Here is a 27932-nt window from a genome sequence, read left to right as displayed (position 1 = left end):
TGTATATTTTTAAGGCTCTGACAACGTCCAACAACTTGGAGTCCTCCAAGTCGCTAGTGGCCGCAGGCACCACAATAGGTTGGTTCAGATGAAATGCTGATACCACTTTAGGGAGAAAATGCGGACGAGTCCGCAGTTCTGCCCTATCCGAATGGAAGATTAGATAAGGACTTTTATAAGATAAAGCCGCCAATTCAGATACTCTCCTGGCAGAGGCCAGGGCTAGTAACATAGTCACTTTCAATGTGAGATATTTCAAATCCACCTTTTTCAATGGTTCAAACCAATGGGATTTGAGGAAATCTAAAACTACATTTAGATCCCACGGTGCCACCGGAGGCACCACAGGAGGCTGTATATGCAGTACTCCCTTGACAAAAGTCTGGACCTCAGGGACAGAGGCCAATTCTTTTTGGAAGAATATTGACAGGGCCGAAATTTGAACCTTAATGGATCCCAATTTGAGACCCATAGATAATCCTGATTGCAGGAAATGTAGGAAACGACCCAGTTGGAATTCCTCCGTCGGAACCCTCCGATCCTCGCACCACGCTACATATTTTCGCCAAATGCGGTGATAATGTTTCACGGTGACTTCCTTCCGTGCCTTAATCAAGGTAGGAATGACTTCTTCTGGAATGCCTTTCCCTTTTAGGATCTGGCGTTCAACCGCCATGCCGTCAAACGCAGCCGCGGTAAGTCTTGAAAAAGACAGGGACCCTGCTGTAGCAGGTCCCTTCTCAGAGGTAGAGGCCACGGTTCGTCCGTGAGCATCTCTTGAAGTTCCGGATACCAAGTCCTTCTCGGCCAATCCGGAACCACTAGTATTGTTCTTACTCTTCTTTGCCGTATGATCTTCAATACCTTTGGTATGAGCGGCAGAGGAGGAAACACATACACTGACTGGTACACCCAAGGAGTTACCAGTGCGTCCACAGCTATTGCCTGTGGATCTCTTGACCTGGCGCAATATTTGTCCAGTTTCTTGTTGAGGCGAGACGCCATCATGTCTACAATTGGTCTTTCCCAACGGTCTATTAACATGTTGAAGACTTCTGGATGTAGACCCCACTCTCCCGGATGAAGATCGTGTCTGCTGAGGAAGTCTGCTTCCCAGTTGTCCACGCCCGGGATGAACACTGCTGACAGTGCTATCACGTGATTCTCCGCCCAGCGAAGAATCTTGGCAGCTTCTGCCATTGCACTCCTGCTTCTTGTGCCGCCCTGCCTGTTTACATGGGCGACCGCCGTGATGTTGTCCGACTGAATCAACACCGGCTTTCCTTGCAGGAGAAGTTCCGCCTGGCTTAGAGCATTGTAGATTGCTCTTAGTTCCAGAATGTTTATGTGAAGAGACTTTTCCAGACTCGTCCATACTCCCTGGAAGTTTCTTCCTTGTGTGACTGCTCCCCAGCCTCTCAGGCTGGCGTCCGTGGTCACCAGGATCCAATCCTGAATGCCGAATCTGCGGCCTTCTAATAGGTGAGCCTTCTGCAACCACCACAGAAAGTGACACCCTTGTCTTTGGTGACAGGGTTATTCGCAGGTGCATCTGCAGATGCGACCCTGACCATTTGTCCAACAGATCCCTTTGGAATATTCTTGCATGGAATCTGCCGAATGGAATTGCTTCGTAAGAAGCCACCATTTTTCCCAGGACTCTTGTGCATTGATGTACTGACACTTTTCCTGGTTTTAGGAGGTTCCTGACCAGATCGGATAACTCCTTGGCTTTTTCCTCTGGAAGGAAAACCTTTTTCTGAACCGTGTCCAGAATCATTCCTAGGAACAGCAGACGAGTTGTCGGGATTAAATGGGATTTTGGAATATTCAGAATCCACCCGTGTTGTCTTAGCACCTCTTGAGATAGTGCTAAAGCTGTCTCCAGCTGTTCTCTGGACCTTGCCCTTATTAGGAGATCGTCCAAGTATGGGATAACTAATACGCCTTTTCTTCGAAGAAGAATCATCATCTCGGCCATTACCTTGGTAAAGACCCGAAGCGCCGTGGACAATCCGAACGGCAGCGTCTGAAACTGATAGTGACAGTTTTGAACAATGAACCTGAGGTACCCCTGGTGTGCGGGGTAAATCGGAACGTGTAGATACGCATCCTTGATGTCCAAGGATACCATAAAGTCCCCTTCTTCCAGGTTCGCTATCACTGCTCTGAGTGACTCCATCTTGAACTTGAACTTTTTTATGTAGAGGTTCAAGGACTTCAGATTTAGAATAGGCCTTACCGAGCCATCCGGCTTCGGTACCACAAATAGAGTGGAATAATACCCCTTTCCTTGTTGTAATAGGGGTACTTTGACTATCACCTGCTGAGCGTACAGCTTGTGAATGGCTTCCAACACCCTCTCCCTTTCGGAAGAGACGGTTGGTAAGGCAGACTTCAGGAAACGATGAGGAGGATCCGTCTCTAATTCCAACCTGTACCCCTGAGATATTATCTGCAGGATCCAGGGGTCTACCTGCGAGTGAGCCCACTGCGCGCTGTAATTTTTGAGACGGCCCCCCACTGTCCCCGAGTCCGCTTGAGAGGCCCCAGCGTCATGCTGAGGTTTTTGCAGGAGCCGGGGAGGGCTTCTGTTCCTGGGAAGGAGCTGCCTGTTGGTGTCTCTTCCCTCTTCCTCTGCCTCGTGGCAGGTACGACAAGCCCTTTGCTCTCTTATTTTTGTAGGAGCGAAAAGGCTGCGGTTGAAAGGTCGGTGCCTTTCTCTGTTGGGGAGTGACTTGAGGTAAAAAAGTGGATTTCCCGGCAGTAGCCGTGGCCACCAAGTCTGATAGACCAACTCCAAATAACTCCTCCCCTTTATACGGCAAAACCTCCATGTGACGTTTTGAATCCGCATCGCCTGTCCACTGTCGTGTCCATAAGGCTCTTCTGGCTGAAATGGACATAGCACTCACCCGAGATGCCAGTGTGCAAATATCCCTCTGTGCATCACGCATATAGATAAATGCATCCTTTATTTGTTCTAACGACAGTAAAACATTGTCCCTATCTAGGGTATCAATATTTTCAATCAGGGATTCTGACCAAACTACTCCAGCACTGCACATCCAGGCAGTTGCTATAGCTGGTCGTAGTATAACACCTGCATGTGTGTATATATTCTTTTGAATAACTTCCATCTTTCTATCTGATGGATCCTTAAGTGCGGCCGTCTCAGGAGAGGGTAACGCCACTTGTTTGGATAAGCGTGTGAGCGCCTTGTCCACCTTAGGGGGTGTTTCCCAGCGCGCCCTAACCTCTGGCGGGAAAGGGTATAATGCCAATAACTTTTTTGAAATTATCAACTTTTTATCAGGAGCAACCCACGCTTCATCACACACATCATTTAATTCTTCTGATTCAGGAAAAACTGTTTGTAGTTTTTTCACACCATACATAATACCCTGTTTTACGGTATCTGTAGTATCAGCTAAATGTAACGTCTCCTTCATTGCCAAAATCATATAACGTGTGGCCCTACTGGAAAATACGTTTGAATTTCTACCGTCGTCACTGGAATCAGTGCCCGTGTCTGGGTCTGTGTCGACCGACTGAGGCAAAGGGCGTTTTACAGCCCCTGACGGTGTTTGAGGCGCCTGGACAGGCATTAATTGATTGTCCGGCCGCCTCATGTCCTCAACTGACTGTTTAAGGGAAGATAAACCATCACGTAATTCCACAAATAAAGGCATCCATTCTGGTGTCGACCCCCTGGGGGGTGACATCTGCATATTTGGCAATTGCTCCGCCTCCACACCAATATCGTCCTCATACATGTCGACACCACGTACCGACACACACCGCAAACTCACAGGGAATGCTCTAATGAAGACAGGACCCACTAGCCCTTTTGGGGAGACAGAGGGAGAGTCTGCCAGCACACACCACAAAGCGCTATATATACAAGGGATATCCTTATATTAAGTGCTCCCTTATAGCTGCTTTAATATATATATATATAGCCATTAATGTGCCCCCCCTCTCTGTTTTACCCTGTTTCTGTAGTGCAGTGCAGGGGAGAGACCTGGGAGCCGTTCTGACCAGCGGAGCTGTGACAGAAAATGGCGCCGTGTGCTGAGGAGATAGGCCCCGCCCCTTTTTCGGCGGGTTCTTCTCCCGCTATTTTTCCAGTCAGGCAGGGGTTAAATATCTCCATATAGCCCCTATGGGCTATATGTGAGGTATTTTTAGCCTTGTATAAGGTTTATATTTGCCTCTCAGAGCGCCCCCCCCCAGCGCTCTGCACCCTCAGTGACTGCCCAGTGAAGTGTGCTGAGAGGAAAATGGCGCACAGCTGCAGTGCTGTGCGCTACCTTATGAAGACTGAGGAGTCTTCAGCCGCCGGTTTCCGGACCTCTTCACGCTTCAGCATCTGCAAGGGGGTCGGCGGCGCGGCTCCGGGACCGGACTCCACGGCTGGGCCTGTGTTCGATCCCTCTGGAGCTAATGGTGTCCAGTAGCCAAGCAGCAAATCCACTCTGCATGCAGGTGAGTTTACTACTTTCCCCCTAAGTCCCACGTTGCAGTGATCCTGTTGCCAGCAGGACTCACTGTAAAGAAAAAAACCTAAACTAAACTTTCTCTAAGCAGCTCTTTAGGAGAGCCACCTAGATTGCACCCTTCTCGTTCGGGCACAAAATCTAACTGGAGTCTGGAGGAGGGTCATAGGGGGAGGAGCCAGTGCACACCACCTGACCTAGTAAAGCTTTACTTTTTTGTGCCCTGTCTCCTGCGGAGCCGCTATTCCCCATGGTCCTTTCAGGAACCCCAGCATCCACTTAGGACGATAGAGAAAGAACCATGGGGTAAAGACGGGATACGCAGGAGGCATGGGCACACTATAAGAGACTTTGAATGGGTGTGAACTGGCTCCTCCCTCTATGCCCCTCCTCCAGACTCCAGTTATAGAACTGTGCCCAGGGAGACGGACATTTTGAGGAAAGAATTTACTGTTTAAACACGGTGAGCGTCATACCAGCTCACACCTCAAACATGCCGCAGAACGTGGCATTCAATAGAACACCAGCTGACGGCATGAAAAATATACAGCAATATGCTGACCGAAAATGTAACAACCTGTGTAAACACAAACAAAAATAGCATACCGCATGCCATGGCATGAATAACATCAGCAACGGACTGACTGAAAAGAAAAACAACATGAGTGTAACCATAACCGATAACTGCAGATACAGTACGCACTGGGACGGGCGCCCAGCATCCTGTACGGACTAAGAGAAAAGGATTTACCGGTAGGTAATTAAAATCCTGTTTTACCCTCTAGAGCCGTGGTACCCAACCGCGGTCTCAAGTACCCCCAACAGTTAATATTTTCCAGGTCCCCTCACAGGATTGCAAGTGAAATAATTTGGTCCACCTGTGGGTCTTTTAAAATGTGTCAGTGAGTAATGAATACACCTGTTCAACTGCTTGGTGACCTGGAAAACACGAACTGTTGAGGTTACTTGGGGACAGAGCTTGGGAACCACTGCTCTAGAGGGACTTTTGTTCATTGCAATTTACCAACACTAAATTTTAATATACATTTTTTCTACATTTTGCACACATTTAAATAGTTACGCTGTTTATCTCCAAAAAAGAAAAAAGAAAAAAAAAAAAAAAAGGTATTTTCTTTTATGCAGCTAATCTTTATAGCATACAGAAGCAACTGGTTATGCATTCTACTCAACACTAAAGTATTCTATAAAGTCAGTATAATCCGACTGGAAAATCCAACAATTAAATAAACGTGGCATTATTTAAACTTTAAATGTAATAACCTCTCTTCAGAATGCATTGTTCTATCCCGTAGATACCAATGCAAGTAGTCTTGGACAATTTGGTGTTTGTCGTCAACTGTTTTAATTACACGGAGACAGCCAGCAAGATTAAGGAGCAGGTTATTTTCATACAACACGTCTTGAAGATTCTCAACTGAAGTAGCATTCATAATCTGAAATTTAAAAAAATATAAATGGGTAAATCTATAGGTCAACATGACATTACTAAATGTGAGATAATGAAATCACGACTCAAAATGAATATACAAAAAAAATAAATAAAATCATTGACACATAATTAAAAATAAATGCAGTAATTAAATTAACATTATGTATATACCTTCTGCATAATTTCTTTTGCTTCCACATCTAGAAGATCTTGTAATACAAGTGGAGTATTTTTCCAGCCATATGTTAGAGCATTGTATAAGACAGGAGAAAAAAAATTTGGAGCGGGTCCACCGTGCACCAGTGATAGTGAAATGGATAAACCAGCCAGATAATACTCATCATTCCGCAAAGCTGAAAAACATTAAAAAAGTGCATAAAAAAAAAATAAATAAAAAAAAAAAAAAACCACACATACACACCAAAAAAATACACGTGATTTTGGTACTTACCGGTAAATCCTTTTCTTGAAGTCCGTAGGGGATACTGGGATGGCGAATTACAGCGGGGTATAGATGGTTCTATTTGAGGTGGTGCACTTTAAATTTTTTCAACCTAGTGTGTGCTGGCTCCTCCCCTCTATGCCCCCTTTCATCAGACCAGTCTCCATAACTGTGCCCGAAGGAGACGGAACATGCCTCAAGGAGGAGGAAAAAACAGAATAGAAGAACAGGAGAAACTGAGCAACATAACTTAAAAAGTAAAACAAAAAAATAGCGAAAGCAACGCGCATACGCTGATGCACAACAACACAAACAATATGCAGAAAAGAAAGCACAGAGGTGGGCGGCCTGTATCCCCTATGGTCTTGGAGAAAAGCATTTACCAGTAAGTACCAAAATCCAGTTTTAACTAGCATCCATAGAGTATACTGGGATGGTGAATTACAGTGGGGACATGCCAGAGCTCTCATTACGGGTGGGTGTGTGCCGAGATCCATGCAAAACCAAACTGAGCGCCCGACGCCAAGGTATCAAAACAATAGAATTTAACAAAAGTGTGGGCACTGGACCAGGTAGCAGCCCTACGCAACTGCAAGGCAGAGACTCCACGAGCAGCCGCCCAGGAATATCTCACCGACCTAGTGGAATGGGCGGTGACAGACTGTGGCAAAGGTAAGGACACAAATGAATAAGCCTGTTGGATAGTGAGTTTTATCCAATGGTTTGCTTCGAAGCAGGACAACCAATCTTGGTGGCCTCATACAAAACAAAGGAGTATCTGACTTCCGGGTACGAGCCATTCCGTTGACATAAATGCACAACGCTTGCACCATATCCAAACTACGAGGCGTGGAGGAATCGGTTACTACCTGAACTACAATAGGTGGATTTATGTGAAATGCCGAGACAACCTACAAGTCCTGAGTTCTGCACGATCTTCGTGAAACCCAAGATTTTCAGGACAAGGCCCCCCAATTCAGAGAGTCGCCGCGCAGAAGCAAGAGCCAACAAGGTGAGAGTCTTCCAAGCAAATACTTGGACTCCGCCTGCTGCAATGGTTGTAGAAAATCCAACACCAACTGTGAGATCCCAAGGGGTCGTAGGATATACAAAAGGTGGTTGCAAGTGGAGCACACCCTTAAGAAAGGTCTGAACCTCCGAGATCTAGGCCAACCATTTTTGTTAAAAGACTGACAAGGCAAAACGACCCAATTTGAAAACCGCTGGCAGATAACGATGACTGACACCAGGAGACATACATCTTCCATAGCCGATGGTAGTGCCGTGATGTGACATCTTTCCTAGCATGGAGCAGTCGGGATAACGGCCTCTGGAATGCCCTTCCTGGCTAAAATCTCCCTCTCAACTTCCACCCCGTCAAACATAGCCGCTGTAAGTTTGGATAGACGAATGGGCCTTGCTGAAGATCTTATCTCAGCGTCAATGGCCAGGGGTTGGCTACCAACAGGGAGAAGAGATCTGCGTACCAGGCCCGCCAAGGAGATTAAAATTGCCTGAACCTTTTCCCTCTAAGATTCGTGGTACTAGAGTGAATGGAGGGAACAGATAGATCGTCTAAAAGGTCCAGGGCGTAAAAAATGCATCTACAGCTGTCGCCTGTGGGTCCCTTGTCCTTGAGCAGTAACACTGAAGATGCGTGTTGTGTCGGGATGCCATCAGATCTGAGGCCAACCCCATAGGGATACTATCTGACAGAAGAATTGAGGGTGGCGACCCCACTCTCTCCGGGTGGAGATCTTGCCGACTGAGGAAATCTGGCTCCCAGTTGTCCACTCCCAGAATGAATATGGCAGACAGTGCCGTGGCATGTCACTCTGCCCAAAGGAGGATATTGGTGACTTCTCATAGCCACCTTGCCTTTGGTTCCGCCTTGTCGATTGATGTAGCCCACCGTGGTGGCATTGTCTGCTTGTACTTGAGTGGCGTGATTTTGTAACAGGTGGAAGGCCTGAAAAAGGACATTGTTAATCGTCCTTAGTTCAAAGATGTTTATGGGGAGGATGGTTTCGTATGGTAACCACTTTCCCTGAAACTGAGCCACCTGAGTCACTGCTCAACAGCCCAGTCATGCAGCAGGCTTGGCCAATTTGGAAGCAGGCTGACGGGCAGCCCAAGAAAGTTTTGGTTTTGACTTTGAGGATTTGGAAGCGCGAGCTTGTCTCGGGTACGCCTGACCATTTTCTTTACCTGGAGGTCGAAAGGATCGCAAAGTTTTACTCTTAGCCTTCGGAGCCGAAGGATTAGTACTTTGGAGACTTGCAGTCTTGGCAGACACCAAGTCAGTCACAATCTTGTTCCAATCTTACACAAATATTATAACCTCCCTTAATAAGGGAGCACCTCAAAGGTCTTCTTAGAGTACAGGTGCACCCACAAGGACCGTAAACACCGAATCCGGTGAGCCAGTATGGACGTGGTAGACGCTTTGGCCGCCATAACACCTGCATCAGAGGCTGCCTCATGAATGTAATGGGAGGCTCTGATAATACATGATAGACATTGTCTGGCATTATCTGGAAAATTCTGAGGTAGCTCTGCCTCAACTGCTTGAACCCAGGCTTCAATACCTTTTGCAGCCCGAGAGGCTGACAAAGTGGGACTATGTACAGCACCAGCAAGAGAGTGTAAATAGACTTAAAGCAGCCCTCCACACACTTATCCGTCAGTTCCTTCAGAGAGGTGACAGTAGTGACAGGCAGAGTAGATGACACAAGACGGGCCACATGCGAGTCCACTGGTGGAGGTGTTTCCCACTTGGTACTTAACTCTGCGGAGATAGGATAATGAGCTAGCATCTTTTTAGACAGGGAAAATTTCTTTCCTGGAGACTCCCAGGATTCCTGACGTATGTCAATTAAATGGTCAGAATGTGGCAAGACTAATTTAGTAACCTTCCGACGTTTGAACTTATCAGGTTGCTTAGACGTATCTGGAGGGTCAGTCTCATCATCAATCTGAAGAATCAGTTTGAAAGCCTCCACTATATCAGGAACATCAACCTGCGTCACAGATTCCACATCAGAATCAGCTGTATTAGTGTCTAAGGGATCAGTATATTCCCCAACCCCATCGGATGAAGTATCCGAAACATGAGTAGATTGTGAGGAAGAAATGGCCCACTTAGATGACCCTTTGGTACCAGTAGGGCAAGGGTTAAGCTTTTAACAAAGGACTGATTTAATTGCTGTAAATGAGTAGACAGTATCTGCCCATGGCGAACTAACTACAGGGACAATATGTGGCTGTAATGGCACAGGAGGTCCCACAGGGGGTGTAAGTCGTGTTACAAGCGTAGTCAGCAAATTTGAAAAATCAGCCCAAGGTGATTCTTGGTGTGCCACCGGTGCTGCAGGCTGACTGGGGGATGCAGAACACCCAATACCTGAACCCTCAGCTGATATATTTTCCTCAGGTAAAACCATGGCGTCAGCACTGCCTGATGCATGAGCGTACGCGGAGTTCCCGCACTGTGCAGCAGACATTGAGAATGTAGCCATAGGGCGTGACAGAACAATATAGAAAGACAAGCACAATACCCGACAAAAACCACCTATGGTATGTGACTGCAAATGCTGAGCACAAACAGAGGATTTAAGAGGTATGAGGTGACTGAAATACACAGATAAAAATACAAAAAACAGTATATCCTGTGGAATACTATATGGTATACGAGACCCTGATGCACTTAGCCCCCCCAGGGTACAGAATATAGTGATAGCAATATGTGCGACATACACAGAATGGAAACCACACAGCAGCTATAGGCACACACAGTCACATGTACAATGTAGAAATTATTACATAACAATAAAACTGCACTGGATTAGTAATAGTACATATACATGTATGAATACAGATATAACAATGCACAGTAAACAATGGATGTATATCACAGGATACTTGTACTAAATATTCATACTAAACGACATGTAGAATACTTAAGTGTCCCGTAAATGCACAGCGCTCATGAGACAGGCGGCTTTACAGAGGAGACAGTGCCAAGCAGTCCCAGAATCAGCGCAGCTCTGTGAAATGGCGCCCAAACGCTGACAGGGAGTGAAGGAGAGATGCAGCTTCAGGGCGAGAACACCTGCTGTAGATGGCGCCTGGAGCTGGGGGATGGGCTACAGGTCAGTGCCTTATGCACTCTGCAGGACTTTACCACCGGGTACTATGGATCCTATAATAAACTGATTTTAGTAAATCCAACATGTGCTCCTTGCCCTGGTGGATATAGTGGGGTCCCTGCACGGCCAGAGTGACCACGCCGGAAGCATGGTCCATCTGCTGGGACCGCATCTGGATCACGATTTCAGTGGGTCCCACCTGGGGAACCCTCTTCCCTCCTTCATGAAGTGCGGCCACGTGATCCAAGAGAGCAGCAGCGGTGATGTGTACCTTATGGGAACCAGAGCGCTTCCGCTGCAAGTACCCGGCAACCAGGGCACAGGAGTATGCAGCGCCGCTGGGGGAGGTGATTGAGCCGTAGCTCGGAATGTCAGTGATATCCATGGCATCTAGTGCCTGTGCTGCGGCCCTTGAAGTCTTCTTTCTTCTTAGAAAAGCTCTTATTAGGGCTGCCTAATGCAGCCCATCCTGTTAGCAGCATGCACTGCAGGCACCAACTTACAAACTGAGCTCCAGTGCCTGGAAGCGGGGATATACAGGCGGCGGTGCAGTGCATCCTGGGAACAGTCAAAGCGGTGCCTCGTATCAAGATCCAACTCTACACCCCCTATGTTATTCCCTGTGGAATACCAGTGTACCCCCCTGCAGAAACAGTTTCTAGTGTTGCTTCAATCTTATGGTGTGAGGAGTCTTTTAAAGAAGTAGCCCCCGGGAGTGGAAGTGCAATCTTTAGAGAGACGAGAAACTGAAGAGTCAACCGTGGGTGGATTTTCCCAAAGCTTCCTGTCTTCAGGAGGAAAGAGAAAAGACAAAAACCTTTTAAGAATCTGGAATTTTTTTAACAGAATGCAATCAAGCTTCCTTAAATTAGGCATTTCGTTCAGAAGACAGAAGACGTTAACACTAGACTTTTGTGGTTTACTGAAATATACAGGTTCTACCAGAGTGTCTTTTTCACGTATTTCCATAACCTCAGTATTGCACAAATGAGTGACTCAACCCCTTGAGAAGGGTCCCCAATTTCCTCCTCCATTCTTAATCCATATCCTCTATATCTGGCATGTCTTCCCCCGTGTCATTCAACTGCAGGACCTGTGGGAACATGCATTTTTGGTGCATTTAGTCTGGGCGGATGAGTAGAGGATTTAATCCACCACTTTTTAGAGACCAATTCCTCCACAGACTGTCTAAGAGCTTGTCTGTTGTGGCCAGGAGCATCCAGTTCTGAGGAAATATCTGTCATGACACCTGTTAAAGTGTACAGCCACACTGGTGTAGACTCTTGTGACCTGCCGTCAGATTATTACCCAGACTCCGTACACTGGTCAAAAATATGTGATCCTTCAGATGTCTGTGTAAACTTATTAGAGCAGTCTTTACAGAATACTTTTCCCTGTCATTCTTACACAGTATAGATGACACACACACACACAGGAAAAAGTACAGTGTGTCACCCCTGCAAGCAGTAGTAAATAAAACAGCCAACAGGAGAAAGCACATAGTGGGAGAAACCAGCACACTATGAGCTGTGTATAATATAGCCAGGCAGTACTGATTCCGGAGTCACTTAATAGCAACCCCAAGTGTAACCTGCTCCTCCCAACAATTAGCCCCCACTGCATACCACAGTCCCGGGAGACTTGTGAGGTCCGCGCTGGCTCTGGCGTCGCTGTAGCTGAACTCTGTACACGCGGTATGTATAATGGCGCTTGCTGTCCTGCTCTGTAAGCTCTGCCCCTCTGCTATGGTGCGCCTACAGCGGAATCTACACACAGTCTAATAAGGCATAGTAGCTCTATTAGAGAAGTGTGCCTGATCAATGATTTGACGCCTTGTGAACCGGGTATCCCGCTATTCGTGAACCAGTGCATGCTCAACAGTCTTGCATAACTTCAGCTGTTCGGGGGTGTCGGCAGGTTCTGAGGATCCAGCACCAGCCCTCCATACGGCTGCGGTGAGAGATCACCCCATGGCCGATGTCATGGTTACTAGGTATCCGGGGCCATACCTCTCTATAAGGTCTGGACGGGTCCACCCCTCCCCCTAAGTCCCTCGATGCAGACAGGCGCTTGTCTGAAAAATTAGAGAAATATAAAATATTTAAAGGAAAAACAACCCAAAAAACAAACACTGGAGCCCTACAGCATGTCACAAGTTCTGAGGGCATAGTTTTCTAAACTGGTCTGATGGGAGGAGGCATAGAGGGGAGGAGCCAGCACACACTAGGTTGAAGAAATTTAAAGTGCACCTGCTCCAATGGACCCATCTATACCCCACTGTAATTTACCATCCCAGTATACCCTATAGAAATTATAATTAATATGAGTAAACCAATTTGAATTTAACGAAAACACCATGTAAAAGTCTAACAATAAAAACCAAAGTAAAGCAATTAGGAGCCTCAAGCAGATATAACAATATACCTGTACCATGAATAGCATATTGGCACATTGTGCTTGACCCAGCGGATGCACATGCCTAGCATTAAAATTGTGTACATACTATCTACAGTTCCTTGAGTAGTATCTTAGGATACGGTGATACCCCTTTTCCACTAGAAGTCTCGGGTCTGACCCCGGGATTTGGAACACGGTTCCAAGCCAGGTCAGACACGAGAAGGACCCCTTTTCCACTATGGGAGCGAACCCGGGAATATCCCGTGTAGGCGCCGTTTACACTGCACCCGGATACAGTTTCTTCTGCCTGGCGATTGGAGATGAAGTTATCTCCAAGCGCCGGGAAAACCGGTAGATCAGGACCCCCGGGACATGGCCTCGTACCCGTTAGGCCACACCACCAATTCCATGCTGCCCACTGTCTTGCTGGGGGCAAGCCCGGCACTCTGGAAGCTGCTGAGCTGCCCCCAGCCTCCGGCACACAATTTCTCTGCCAGCGCTGCTGTCTGCATAGCAGGAGAGACAGCATGCGCTGCCCCCCCCCCCAACCTCGAGACTGCCCGCGAAAACCTGCGGTCAGGGAGGTATGGGATCTTCACATGCTGTAAACGGGTCCCGTGTCGACTGACATGGGTAACTTGTTTACACTACACCTTACACGGGTCATTCCCGCGTCCTACCCTGGTAGGATTCCCAGATCACTTGACCCGGGTTTTTTCAGAGGGAGACGTTTCCACTAGCCAAAAAACACGTGTAAATGCACACACCCGTGCAAAAACCCATGTTTTTGGACGAGGTGGAAAAGGGGTATAAGTAGCACAGTACAGGGAACACGTACAGAATTTAAACACGTAAATGGATTAGTAGAGGCAAACTTTCTTGAAACCTATACATAGTTTTTCTTAAAATTTTGTATTCCTGTATATTAGGGAGAAACATAATTAAAAACATACACTATAGGACTGCACAGTATGTGATATGGATATATAACTAGTGATATTGTTTATTAGTCTTCTACATTACTCCTCAATCATACCTAGATGCATTTAAAGCCTGGAATATGGTTTTCAATTAGCATTCTTTATATATATTGTATATATGATACAACTGATTTTTTTCTTCTTCCAAACATAAAGCAAGGAAATAACTAACCAATTAAGTTTGACGATCTAAACCAGGGCTCGACAAATCCCAGGGGCCAGGTAGCCATGGCCCCTAGCTTTTGCTGCCTGGCTACCAAATTATGCAAGGAGGGAGAGAGCGAGCAGATTCGTGGGCATGGCTTTATTGCGGCTGCCATTTCATGCACAGGAGTGCATGTGCTGAGTGATCGTCCCAGCCTATGCTGTGTGCAGTTTTCAAACTCCAGCTGCATATAGCTATCCAATAGGGGGGTCTATGTGTGGCCAGGGATTGTGCTTCGAAGGGGGCAGTGATATGGCCAAAAAGCGGAGGATTGTTTACTCGGGGGATTGATTCAGAGGGCTGGTTTGCCTGGGGGGCCCCCTTAGTTGTGTGGGAGGGGAGGTGGTGGCAACAGTAGTGGTATGGCTCCTACACTTTCATCTTTGCTCCTAGTATCTAGAAAAAAAATTGTCAAGTCCAGATGTAAACTTACCAAAAAAAAAAGAACATAATGATAATAACAGAGAAAACAAATGGAGAAACCAAAACAAATATAAAAATACCTTGAGCATCACAAGACAATGTCTTTGAATTTTCTGGTCCTTCAAATAATTTGCTGATTTGCAAAAACTGTAGAAGAAGTCTAAAAAATTCCCTCGTTGGGCCACCAAAATCTACAGCTCCTTCTGTATTCCCAAAGGAATCAGTGAAAATTACAGAAAGGCGATTTTCAGGCCTAAATGTTTGCCGCTTTAGTCCACGACATGCTCCGTCCCAGACTTCTCTGCGGTTTATGTTAAACTTTGAAATGCTTTCAGTATCAATCTGTACTGCCAGATTTGACAGAATATCCTTTAGATTGATATCACTACAACACAAAATGTAGATTTAAAATAATTTAGAAGGTCAATTACTAATATCAATATATTTGGCATTCATGAATTACCTTGTACACATACATTAATGTAAAATTACTATCTATCCACACACATGCACGTGATCAGCTTCATTGTAGGCATTGCAGTAACGTGATTGCAAACAGTGTGACCTCATTTGGATGTGCTGGTGCTATCACACATAATTCATGGTGCCTATGAATCCATTACTTTGTGAGCACAGACAAAAATACAGTAGTCAGTCAAATGCCGTGATGCAGCAAAGAGGAGGCTGAGCACACTGGAAACGTGTACCCGATAGGATATTCTAATGCTGAAAGACTTGAGAAAGGTCAACTGAATGGCATCAATTTCTACTTTTAAAAAGGATATATTTGGGTAAGTCTGGTGTGTGTCATCTTCTTACTACTTTTCACATGGACATATATTAAAAATAAAATATAAAACTTACAAAAATATATAATATACATGATATAGCAAGCAGGTTTTAAATGTACAAGAATAAAAACATAAAAGCTTATCTGTCCATCAGAATAATATAATATAATATTATATATATATATATATATATATATATATATATATATATATATATATATATAAAATTGACCAGCACCTATTAGTCAACAGGTATTCAAAAATTCAAAGAAAAATAAATATTGGGTACACATCAAAGACTTAATAAGATCTTCGTGCATACGACCCGCAGTACTTCATGGTAACAAGAAATGGAAAATAAAAAAATGGTGAAAAAAAAGTGTGAATTCTTTTTTCAACACAAACCTATCAATACTGTGCTATTAGGAGTTTTTTTAGGTGCTGCAGTGAGTTCCAAATATAACACTCCTGAGTTTTATAAAAAAAAAATAAAAAAAAATAATACTACGAGCCCAGCAGGGTCCTAGTACATGGAAGCGTGTGGTGGCACTCTACATGACTGGATACAAAACAAAAAAAGGCCCGTTGTGATCAACATTTCAAAGCTGTATTTGTGCATTCTTTTGTCTTGTATCCAGTCGTCTAGAGTGTCGCTGCGAGATAGAGATAGAGATATAACTGCAGGGGGTACCTTCAATTATTGTCCATAAAGAAGGAAACCAGGCGGCACTCCAAGGATTTGTTGCAGGCAAAATACTTTATATTAAAGTGACAGTGCAAAATAAATTAGTACAGCATAGTGCAAGGTGGCCTGTGAGTGCAGTGTTCCAGTTTCCGCATGCAATTTTCTCTACACGGGCACCTGGGCCTTATTTCCATTGTGGATTCGTTTGGAGTGCCAGTTCTTCACTGCAATATACACACACACACACACATATATATTATATATATATATATATATATATATACACACATACACAATTTATTACCAGTTATTTATAAAGCGCACACATATTCCACAGCGCTTTACAGAGAATATTCACATCAGTCCCTGCCCCAGTGGAGCTTACAATCTTTATTCCCTACCACATGTACACGCACACACATTCATGCTAGGGTTACTTTTGTTGGAAGCCAATTAACCTACAGTAAATTTTTGGATTGTGTTAGGAAACCGGAGAAACAGAGGGAAACCCAAGCAAGCAAGGGGCGAATACACAAACTCCACACAGTTAGGGCCATGGTGGGAATATAAACCATGACCTCAGTGCTGTGGGAGGCAGTAATGCTAACCACTACACCATCCATGCTGATCTATATTATACATACACAACTGTACATACATATATAAAAAGACACATAATAAAAAACGTTTTGCTTGTTTCGGAAAGAACGCTAAAGAAAAATGTTACCTGTTCCACTCTGTATTTTGATTGTGATCTAGACTTTCTTCAGTGCATGCGATGTCTTCATCAGAATGCGGAAGGACATCGTTAAAAAGTTCTGTGTAATGTCTGCAAGAGGTAAATTTTATCACACTGCAAATGTAACAAATATAATAGAAAAATAAAACAAAATACAAAGCATGGTGAGCCTACAATAAGTACTCTATTTTATCAGCAAACATCAATAGTCTACATTGCCTCACAAAATAAAGGCATAACGCAGACTAAAAAACTACATGCAAAGATTTAAATACGATACAGATTGATTTAGATTTTTTTTTTTTTACATTTATTAGCTATTAGATAGCTGATTTTTGAATTGAGATTTGGGTTCAGACATCAAACAGTTCTGAATATGTGAATTGACTATAATACAGACTGTAACTAGCTGTTTTATGTAGGATTTCTCTGTAACCCCCACTGTCCCATGTGTCTCGCTAACCTTCCTCCATTTATCTTTTCCTGTGTCTTCCACTCCCTGTGGCTTCACAGTACCGGCCTAGCAGTAGGACGGTCTGTTTATCTGTCTTCTGCAGTCTTTAGATGTGCTCTGTCACCCCTGCAGTAAAGGCAACTGACAAGCCTCTGAGGTAAGGGCTCAACAAAGTATATGAATAGGTTTAAAAATAACAAAAAAAACTGCCAGCTTCACATACTATCATGTTGAACACTTACCTCTGAGGATTATCAGTTGATGTTACTGCAGGGAAGACTGAGTGCATTGGAAAATGGCAGGCAGTAGATGAACAGACTGTGCCAAGCCAGCACTGTGGTATCTTTAAAAGGAAAATTAAAGCACTTCACCTCACACCACCCCCATCCTTGCACCATGGGTTGGGGCCACCAGACACTGCCCTCCCTGGGAAGAATGACTAATTGTACATAAACAAGTGAAAAGGTTTAATTAAAAAAAATAATTATATATATATATATATATATATATATATATATATATATATATTTAATAATAATAGAGTTTGTCATGTTTTTAAAACAACATTGCCTTCAGTACTACTACTATCCAATAAATGGATGCTTACCTGTAATTCTCTTCAAATGTTGATGGCACTAAATGGCTGACTGTGTTTTCATTGTCTTGGTAAACAATATTTTGAGTACCCTGGGTGGTCACACTGTTTGCCAAATTAGATGGCTCATAAGGAGTGTTGTGGGAGAGGACACTCTTCTCCAATTCTTCCACGGAGGATAAAACTTGGTCCTCAGGGGAAACGGTTTGGTTAATAAATTGCAGTATGGAGTCTTCATTTACAAATGTTTCACAGTTCTTTGCAGTATCTTCAGGCAATTTTTCACTTTGCTCAATTGAGCTTCTATCCTAAAATATAATTAATAAAGTAATGCAACATATCACATATCCCACACTTAGACAATAGGCATGCTTTAAATAAAAACTTACAAGTCAAATAACTTACATTGTCTTGATCTGAATTTTCAGTGTATATAAGTTCTTTGGAAGGCTGGATATAAACAGATTTCTGCTTGAAAATTTTGGAAATCATTAGACCTGTCAAACGCTGATTTTCCATTAGTAGTGGCTTAACAAGTTTGTTGTGGCAAGGCATCAGCATGTGTATTCTAAAAGACAATATTTACAATTAAAGTAAAACTACACATACAGAATGTTAATATTTTTATAATCTTCTCAAATTTAAAAGGATTATAATTTTCAAGCTCAAAAGGGTAAATTAAATGCATAATCATAAATATAATTAAACTAAAATCAAATATAACAAAATAAAAAAAATATATAATATATATATATATATATATATATATATATATATATATATATATATATATATATAAATCTCATATATAGAGATCTGAATATCTCTTAAAGCCTGACGATAAGTTTGAAAAATATCAAAAATTATGTGTAATAAATGAAGTTTTTATATATTGAACTATCAGAAAGCAAAGGTGTTATTAGCTCAGTGTAGCTTAAAGAATTCTGTATTTCAGATTATTTGGAGTTATTTTTTTATATAAAAGACTCAACCTTTATTTGTATTTAATGCATGAGTTATTTGATTACCATTTAATATGGGATCAAAAAATATCTCCTATATAATAGCCCAGATCTGAGATCTTGTGATTCATTTGCTAACGCTTGGCGGAGTCACAACAGTGGGCGGAGTTAGTCAAATGAGTCACAGATCTGGCCAAATCTATAGGACACTAGGAGCAGCTGCAGAAGCAGATAGTATGGACATGGCACAGGCAGGGTGCATACCTCCCAGCTTTCACACACACACACAGCGAAAAGGGGGCGTGGCTTTGCGGGAGGGCCCCGTTTTCGTCAGTGAGGGGGCATGCCCAGCGCTCTGTGAGCTGCTGGCATGCCCCCAGGGGCTGATTATGAGTCCGGGGGGCACAGGGTACTTGAGACAGGGGAGCCCTATCTCATTGCTGTGCATGCTGTGGGTTGGGGCGTGGCCTAATCGTGGGACGCGAGGCCACGCCCCATTATGCAAATTCCGTTTTGTTTTTTAAATGGGATTTTGGCCCCTCAGCTAGGGGTAAATCCAGAGGAGGTGGTCGCTCCCCCTACACACCCGCACAGGCAGAAGAAAGCAGGGAGACTGCTGCCTCCCTGTAACACCACAGACCTGCCAATACGCAGCAGCGTGTGCTGACTGTAGCACAATGCTGCCGCTGTTGCTGGCAGGACGGGGGAGCTTCTGAGCTGGGACAGAGCTACTCGAGCCGGGGGGGGGCCCCTACAACTGTGGGGCCAACGGTACGTACCGCCTGCCCCCCCCCCCTTAATCCGGCTCTGCTGCTGGAACCCCCCCTTAATCCGTACCCCCTGATGCCCCCTCTCCCTCTGTTTCCACTATTCACCGCTGCTCTGCTAAGCAGAACAGCGAGTACAGGAGCTTTCCAACTGCCCCCCCCCCCCACCGCAGGACACTGCGACCCGCGGGTGGGACAGACCCCAAAAAATGGGACTGTCCCGCAAAAATTGGGACATTTGGGAGGTATGGGGGTATGCCATACTTGACCCCCACATCAGCATACTCAGCAGGGTCTCTCTGGCGGGGAGGAGCGTCACATTCTGGCACACTCCACGCTTCTTAGCTGTAGTTTTGTGGTTCACCAGCCGCTGTGCACTTTCCGTACTGCCTGTTATCTCCAGCCCCTGCGACCCCACCGCTAGCTGCAGCACTGCCACCCGCAGTGAGTTGCGCCCAGCTCCTTCACACACTTTAGCCGGCGGGTAGCGCTGCAGAAGTCCGCGCTGCTTGCAGGCTCTGACTCCCTCCTCCCTCCAGATCAGCGTCTCCTGGGAGCTAACCAGTCACTCCCAGTCTCCCCTTACCATAGTGCCCAGCAGCCGTGAGGTCCACGCCACGTGCATGCTATGACCCCCTCCTCCCTCCAGCCGCAGCATCTCCTGGGGGCTAAACAGTCACTCCCAGTCTCACCTTACCACAGTGCCCGGCAGCTGCGCGAGGTCTGCGGTGTGTGACTGAGGAGGGGGGGGGGGGGAAGTGATGCGGACGGGCAGCAGCAGTGACTCCGGTAAGACACATCTGTCTGTCACCACTGTTCTGTCCCTAATACCAATCGCTCCCGTGCCCTGTGTTCTGTCATGTCCCTGTCACCCCTGGCCTTGACCTGCCACCCTTATCCTGGCCCTTTCACCCTTATCCTGGCCCTTTCACCCTTATCCTGGCCCTGCTACCCCTATCCTGGCCCTGTCACCCCTGTGCTTGCCCTGTCAACCCTATACTGGCCCTGTCACCCCTGTCCTGGTCCTGCCGCCTCTACACTGACCCTGTCACCCCTATCCTGTCCCTGTCATTTCTGTCCTGGCCCCGTCACCCCTGTCCTGGCCCCGTCACCCCTGTCCTGGCCCTGTCACCCCTGTCCTGGCCCCGTCACCCCTGTCCTGACCCCGTCACCCCTGTCCTGACCCCGTCACCCCTGTCCTGGCCCTGTTACTGCATACCCTCCAACTACCTTTTTGGCAGGTACAGTACCCGCAGCACCTCCAGACTTCTCCCCAATGCACCACACCTCCGCACCTTCCCCTCCACCACATGCGGCACTCCACCCCTCCCCCACATGCTGTGCCTCCAGACACCCTACACCACCCGCGGCTCCCACTCCTCCGCCCCTTCACCACCCCCAGCAATCTCCAAGCCCCCTCCACCATTCACACCCCTTATATGTCTCCCCCACACCTGCCCTCCTCCACCCGCAGCATCTGCAGACACCCTCCTCCATCCGTGGTCCCCCCCTCACCCACCCCTCCCTCACCAATGGCACCCCCGCACCTGCCCCACCACCACCTGCAGCACTTCCGGACCTCCTTCCCCATCTGCCGCAACACCCGTACCTGCCCCTCCCCTACCCATGGCGCCTACGGACCCCTACCCCACCAGCAGCACTCCCGCCCCTTCCCATCCCACAGCACCTCCGGAACCCTTCACCCATCTGCAACATCCCCACACCTGCCCCTCCCCCACCCATGGCACCCCTGCCCCTCCCCCACCTGCAGTGCCTCCGGACCCCTCCCCCATCTGCATCCCCCACCCGCAGCACCTCCCAACCCTTCCCCATCCGGGCCCCACCCCCACTTCCGCCCCCCCTCCATCTGCAGCATCTACAGACACCATCCGCAGTACCCCCCGCACCCGCTACATTCTGTACATTGTGGCCTGCAGGTGCTGTTCACGCCATCGCAAGGGGCTGCGCCTCCTTCACCATCGCACACCCTTTCATTGTGCAATATTTAACCACTAACAAAGGAATGCAGGTAATAGTCCATATAACACAAATATTAAACCCCAGAAAGGCATGCAAGGGTTAAGGGGGCGTAGCCCCTTGCGACGGTGTGTGTGATGAAGCACCTAGTGTGTGTGTGTGTGTGTGTGTGTGTGTGTGTGTGTGTGTGTGTATATATATATATATATATATATATATATATATTTTAGTATGTACACAAACTTTAAATCATGCCCAAAATATTAAAAAAAAAACATGTTAAATTAACTTCTGGCTTGCATAACTATGTATAAGAAACACATGCATTATGTGTTTAGACTTGCGTCCCACCAACAGATCTATGGTCAAAAATTTGGAAAAAAATAAATGCTACATCCAAAATACTTCTGGTCTCAAACTTTTGGGATATGGGAGACTCAACCTGTAATGTACTGTCATATATAAATTAAAACTTTTTACCTGGGAAATTAAAAAAAAACAAAACAAAAACACATACTCTATGTCGTCTTCAAGTTTCATGGAGAACGCCTTCCTCACGTTCTCATATACTTCTTCTTCACTCCAATACTTGTTGAATTCAAAAGCGTTTACTATGTGCCCCACTTCATGCAGTTCTTGTTTTTTTCCTTGCTTTAAAACATTATCGATATTGGGTCCAGAAAGCAGAATAAGCTCTTTGATGAATGTTAGTGGACCCCTGACATTGCTATTAAAAAAAAAAACAAAAAAAAACACAAATGTTGATTTTCCAATTAACAATTTTTTAAACTTTAAAAACACAAACACTTAAAACTAACCTTTGCGTTGCTTTTGCAGGATAAGCATTTCTTTTCCTCACAGAACTTCTTGTATAATGAAATTGTGGACTTTTCCTTGAAAATAGACTTCTCACTTCATTTTCTACTCCATGTGACCTAGTTGAACTAGTGGGAAATAAATCTGCCCTAGGGACAGGCATTTCTGGTCTCTGGTTTCCTGTTTCAGACTGCCTTCCAGAATCCAGCATTTGCCCCAGCTCATTAACCTGATCAGGTTTTGACAGCAAAGCATGTATGATGTCACACACTGTCTTTGAATGATTATTCATTTTTGTACCTGTAAATATATGAAACATGCAGTAGTTGTCACAGAGTTGGCAACAGAGACCTTGGGGCACAGTACATGGCTATGTCTGGGCCCACCACACCTCAATCCATGCAGCCACAAATACCTCCCCTGGCAGTGAGAGAGAAATGGTATCTGGGTAAGAGAAAACGTGAGAAAGAGGGAAAGGAGTGGGTCAGGGAGAAATAGAGAGGGTGTCAGAGCAATAGGGAGAGGGGTTAATGGAAAAAGGAAGAGTGAGAGAGGGTGTCGGGGGGGGGGGGGGGGGGGGGGGGAGAGAGGGAAACAGTGTCAGGGAGAGAAATTCATTGAGGGAGAGAGAGGGAGATATTACCTAACTATTATAGCACACATCTCTCACAGGGATGTGCTTTTTGGCATGAAGCCCCTCTCAATAAACACATGCTCTGCCACAGTAATAAAACACCATGGTAATCAGTAAGGGTTGTGGGGGCATTGATAACTTTTTTTTTACCTCTGAACCTTTGAAACACACAGGTAATTGTGCCTGAGTTATCAGCTAATTCACAAGTTTTTCAACTATCAATAAAGTTGGAAGCACAATATACAATGATCAGCCTGGTATACTGTGCATGCACAGATGGGTGCTGATTATTGGTCACATGGTATAATCACGTTGGCTGTGCTTCATAAAGATATAATAATGTATTTGATCTAGTGTGTATGCTGTTTTGAACATGTGACCCAGGTTTTAGCCTGATATTTGCTTGCTATGTAGCAAAAGAAAGTCCACAGAACAAGTGGTGCAGGGTCTACACAATGTTCCCACTAACAGAAATATACGTTATGGTAAGAACTTACCGCTGATAACGGTATTTCTCCTAAATCCACAGGATAACATTGGATATGATGGAGTGACAGCGGATTGGCACCAAACGATCACTAGCTTTCAGGCCTGCCAGAATGCACCGGGCTCGTCCATATAATCCTGACCACCGACTCAGTCAAATCAGTTGTTTACAAAGCGTATACAGAAGCATTATGTAGAACCCTATTCAAGCAAAAAAAACCACATGCACACTCTTCCATGCAATAGGGAAGAGTTTAGTGAGTATACAGATTCTCAAATCAGGTGCGTCAGGGTGGGATCACTGTGGAAACCTGTGGACTTAGGAGAAATAACGTCATCAACGGTAAATTCTTACCAGAACGTACATTTCTCCGGCAGGGTTCACAGGTAATCCACAGGATAACATTGGGACTTACCAAAGTAATTTTTAGTGGTGGGGACACTCCAGGTTTAATAGGAGAACCATACGCCCGAATTGAGCATCATGAGAGGCAGAGATATCCCAGGCATAATGTCTGATTGATTGTGTTTATTGGAAGCCGTGTAGCTACCTTACATATCTGTTCTGCTCAAGCACAATATTGTGCTACCCATGAAAGACCTTCCTTACATGTAAAGTAAGCAGAGACATTAGCCGGGACAGGGAGATCAGCTTAAGAATATGCTTCTGAAATAGTCATTCGAAGCCATCTTGATAGCGTCTGTTTAGTAACAGGCCATCTCCTCTTGTGAAAACCGTAGAGGATGAAAAGAATTTGTCTTTCTAATGGCACTGGTACAATCCATGTAGGTACTTAATGTCCAGCGACTCATCTCCCGCAGAAAATCCAGATTCCTGAAAAACAGGGACCATATTATCTTTAAGGTGGAATATAGATCACTCCTTAGGAAGATACCCAGACCCAGTTCTGAGAACTACTTTATCTGGATATTATCAGAATAGATTAGCATGAAAAGTGCTCCTAAATCTGAATCTCTTCTAGCTGATGCCATAGTCACCTGAACGAGAACTTTAGCGGTCAACCATTTAAAATCAACTTCTCTTAGTGGTTTAAACAGAGCAACTTGACAGGCTTTTGAGGACTAGATTTAGATTCCCTGACCCTGTAGTAGGAAAAGGGGAAGGTTGAATGCGCAGCATTCCCTGGGAAAAAGTGCAAACATTCTGCAATTTTGAATTTTTCTTTTCGGAACCATAGAGTCAAATGCTGACACTTGTATTCCCAAGGAAGCCACCGCTAAACATTTATCTATTCCTGTTTGAAGGAATGGAAAAAACCCTTGAAAATCTGCAAGATTTCGGGTCCATACCTCTTATTGCACCAATGCATATAAGCTTGTCACATTTGGTGATAAATAAGAGTTAATTAAGTTTTTCCTTGCTCTGAGCATTTGTGAGAATCCTCTGGACCTCAGTATTTAGATTTCAAAAGCCACGCCATCAAAATGGTTGATCCAGATATTTGTGATAATCAAGGACCCTGTCTTAGTCTGGCCGTAGAAGAAACAGTAAAAGGTATTCAACATTTTCTGCGGATATGTGTACGAAGACCTTCTGGGCCAAGCCGGGGCTTATTAGGATCCCGGCATCTTTATTGCGTTTTCCTCACTATTCTGAGTAACAGGATGATTTGAGAAACACATAAGAGAAATAAATTTCCATTAAAAAAATATCCACAAAGATCACTGTTTTGTTACTGAAAAGATTATGGCTTTTGTTCAGATGGGACACCATGAGAATTATCTCTGGACAAGCCCATTTGTCTACCCCAGTCTAAAATGACTTTAGGGTGCAAAGCCCATTCATTTACCTGAATGGTGTGTTGACTGAGAAATCAGCTCTGTAGTTTAGGACTCTCTGAACAAACCCTGAGGACAAGGCTGGAAGATGGAGTTCTGCACATTATAGTATGTGATTTAACTCCTTCCTCGATATTTATCTCCGTGTTCCTGTCTAAAAGTTAAGGTACACTACTGCCATTTCCTAATACTTGCAGATCTGGACCAATCTTCCTTTAGGAATATCTCGTACCTAAGACAGGACACAGTATATGGCCTGAAGTGCTAATAAAATTATTAGCAGGCACCTTTTTTATGGTCCATAATCCAGAGAATCATAATTTTACAGAGAAATTACCTCCTTAGTCGAGAAGACTTGTATTTGTTGTCAGGATTTCTCCACCTGATACCAAAAAGAAAAAGGTATCCTCTCATCTAGATGGAATGTCTGTAGCCCCCAGGCTACTACTTACCTTTTTTTGCCAGTAACAGTACTTGTTTGTATACTGTCCATCTAGCCCGTCTACACCACCTGGTATTCAGACGGTCTTGCACACGGTGAATTTAACCAGGTACAACACTGCTTAATTTACAACACCATTGAGATTGGACATATTCAGTGTGATGCGGCCTTAGATGGAGGAGATACTGGAAAAGTCTTGAGTGGAATTATGACCACGGCCTCATGTGTATTGTTAACACCATCAAACCCATAATTCGCATTGCTGCGCAAATCAATATTGTTTGACATTGTAACCACTCTCCTAGTTTTTCCTTGGATATCTTGTTCCGAGGTAACTATTTTCTGCAAACTCAAATTCAGTATAGCCCCACCGTGAGTTATGTTATGGAACCAGAGATGATCCCAATTACAAATCACACATGTCTCAGCAGACAAGTTATTTGTATGTTGTAGATGACACAGAACCTTTCCTGTATTTGTGTCAGGATAGGAAGGTGGTCAAGGTATGGAAATTTTTCTTAACCTCTACTAACGGAGATAAATTGCCATAATCATTTTGGTACTCTTGGACTGTGGCTAACCCAAAAGGTTTTTGCTGAAGGATGGTAAACCTTGAGATAACACTAATGGACAGCGTTATAGGAGCCTGAAGGTAAAATTCATGACTTATCCAGGAATACCATGTATTATATTGGCTCCTCACCAAACTATGGAGTTGCCTCCACGTGAACCGTGTTACCCAAATTTCTCTGTTTTTGAAATTGATAATGGGGCGAGGGATTGTTTTGGACCCAGGTGGGAATAAACCCTCCATTGTGCATGGGTTACTGGAATGACAATTCCCGACAAAACGTTTTCTGAATTGCTTAATGCAAAACCCTCGCCTAAGCCTCTACCCGAGATGGGCTGAAACCGATTACCTTTTAGGAGAATGGTTCCAGAAGTGAAAATATAACCTTAGAGATACTGCTTCTTTTACCCAGGCATCTACTTGTAGACTGCTATCAATCTGTGCAAACGGAAGAAGTCGGCCCCTTATACTTCTGGAATCAGCCAGAAGGAGACCTGCGCCAACATACTGATGGCCTCTGGTTTGGAAACTGGCCTCTGGTTGCCTTTGCTTCTCTGCCTTACCAAACTTATAGTATTAAGGCTGTTACGTTCCTTTATTACAGACAAGGCCGGACCAGACCCGATTTTGGGGTTATATGTGGAAGGCAGAGAGTTGCTGGAGCGGCTCTTTCCAATATGCGTGTAAGACGCTGTTAGGAAAGATCACTCAAAAAAGCAGACTATTGCTCGCTGGATTTGTAGCACAATTCAGCTAGCGCATTCTGCGGCTGGTCTGCCGCAGCCTAAATCTGTAAAAGCCCATTCCACAAGGAAGGTGGGCTCTTCTTGGGCGGCTGCCCGAGGGGTCTCGGCTTTACAACTTTGCCGAGCTGCTACTTGGTCAGGGGCAAACACGTTTGCAAAATTCTACAAATTTGATACCCTGGCTGAGGAGGACCTGGAGTTCTCTCATTCGGTGCTGCAGAGTCATCCGCACCGTTTGGGAGCTTTGGTATAATCCCCATGGTCCTTACGGAGTTCTCAGCATCCACTAGGACGTCACAGAAAATAAGATTTTACTCACCGGTAAATCTATTTCTCGTAGTCCGTAGTGGATGCTGGGCGCCCGTCCCAAGTGCGGATTGTCTGCAATACTTGTACATAGTTATTGTAAACTAAAGGGTTATTGTTGAGCCATCTGTTGAGAGGCTCAGTTATATTTCATACTGTTAACTGGGTATATTATCACGAGTTATACGGTGTGATTGGTGTGGCTGGTATGAGTCTTACCCGGGATTCAAAATCCTTCCTTATTGTGTCAGCTCTTCCGGGCACAGTATCCTAACTGAGGTCTGGAGGAGGGTCATAGTGGGAGGAGCCAGTGCACACCAGGTAGTACTAAAGCTTTGTTAATTGTGCCCAGTCTCCTGCGGAGCCGCTATTCCCCATGGTCCTTACGGAGTTCCCAGCATCCACTAGGACGTCAGAGAAAATACAGTTCCCCAATATCCAATGGGACTTAAGAGAAAAGTGAAACCACATGGGTGAAAAGGATTTTGGAAACGCACGCAATTGAATACAGATGGTCGAATAGTGCAGCTTTTTTGGCTAGCTGAAAAACTCTGCACTAATTGAATACCCCTTACAGGCCACACCTCCCCCATATTACCCCCAGAAAAGCCCAAATT

At 45.0% G+C, this 27932-nt stretch overlaps 1 protein-coding gene across 1 annotated transcript in view; it reads right to left on the bottom strand.

Moving 5' to 3' along the window:
- The window catches only part of LOC134969988 (uncharacterized), a 33780-nt gene extending 11143 nt beyond the window's left edge, over nt 1-22637 (bottom strand). The window contains exons 1-8 of the mRNA XM_063946115.1: nt 22333-22637; nt 22032-22241; nt 18214-18376; nt 17821-18116; nt 16748-16849; nt 14625-14929; nt 6121-6302; nt 5781-5953 (exon numbers count right to left, since the gene is read on the bottom strand). Coding sequence (XP_063802185.1) covers nt 5781-5953; nt 6121-6302; nt 14625-14929; nt 16748-16849; nt 17821-18116; nt 18214-18376; nt 22032-22241; nt 22333-22622 — 1721 coding nt within the window. The 5' untranslated portion in view covers nt 22623-22637. The remainder of the gene's footprint in view (nt 1-5780; nt 5954-6120; nt 6303-14624; nt 14930-16747; nt 16850-17820; nt 18117-18213; nt 18377-22031; nt 22242-22332) is intronic.
- Between the last annotated feature and the right edge of the window lie 5295 nt (nt 22638-27932).

This window comes from Pseudophryne corroboree, chromosome 11, assembly GCF_028390025.1.
Source record: "Pseudophryne corroboree isolate aPseCor3 chromosome 11, aPseCor3.hap2, whole genome shotgun sequence".
Classification (NCBI taxonomy): Eukaryota; Metazoa; Chordata; class Amphibia; order Anura; family Myobatrachidae; genus Pseudophryne; species Pseudophryne corroboree.
The sequence above is the reverse complement of the archived record's forward strand: the minus strand, read 5'-3'. Positions and strand labels throughout refer to the sequence as shown.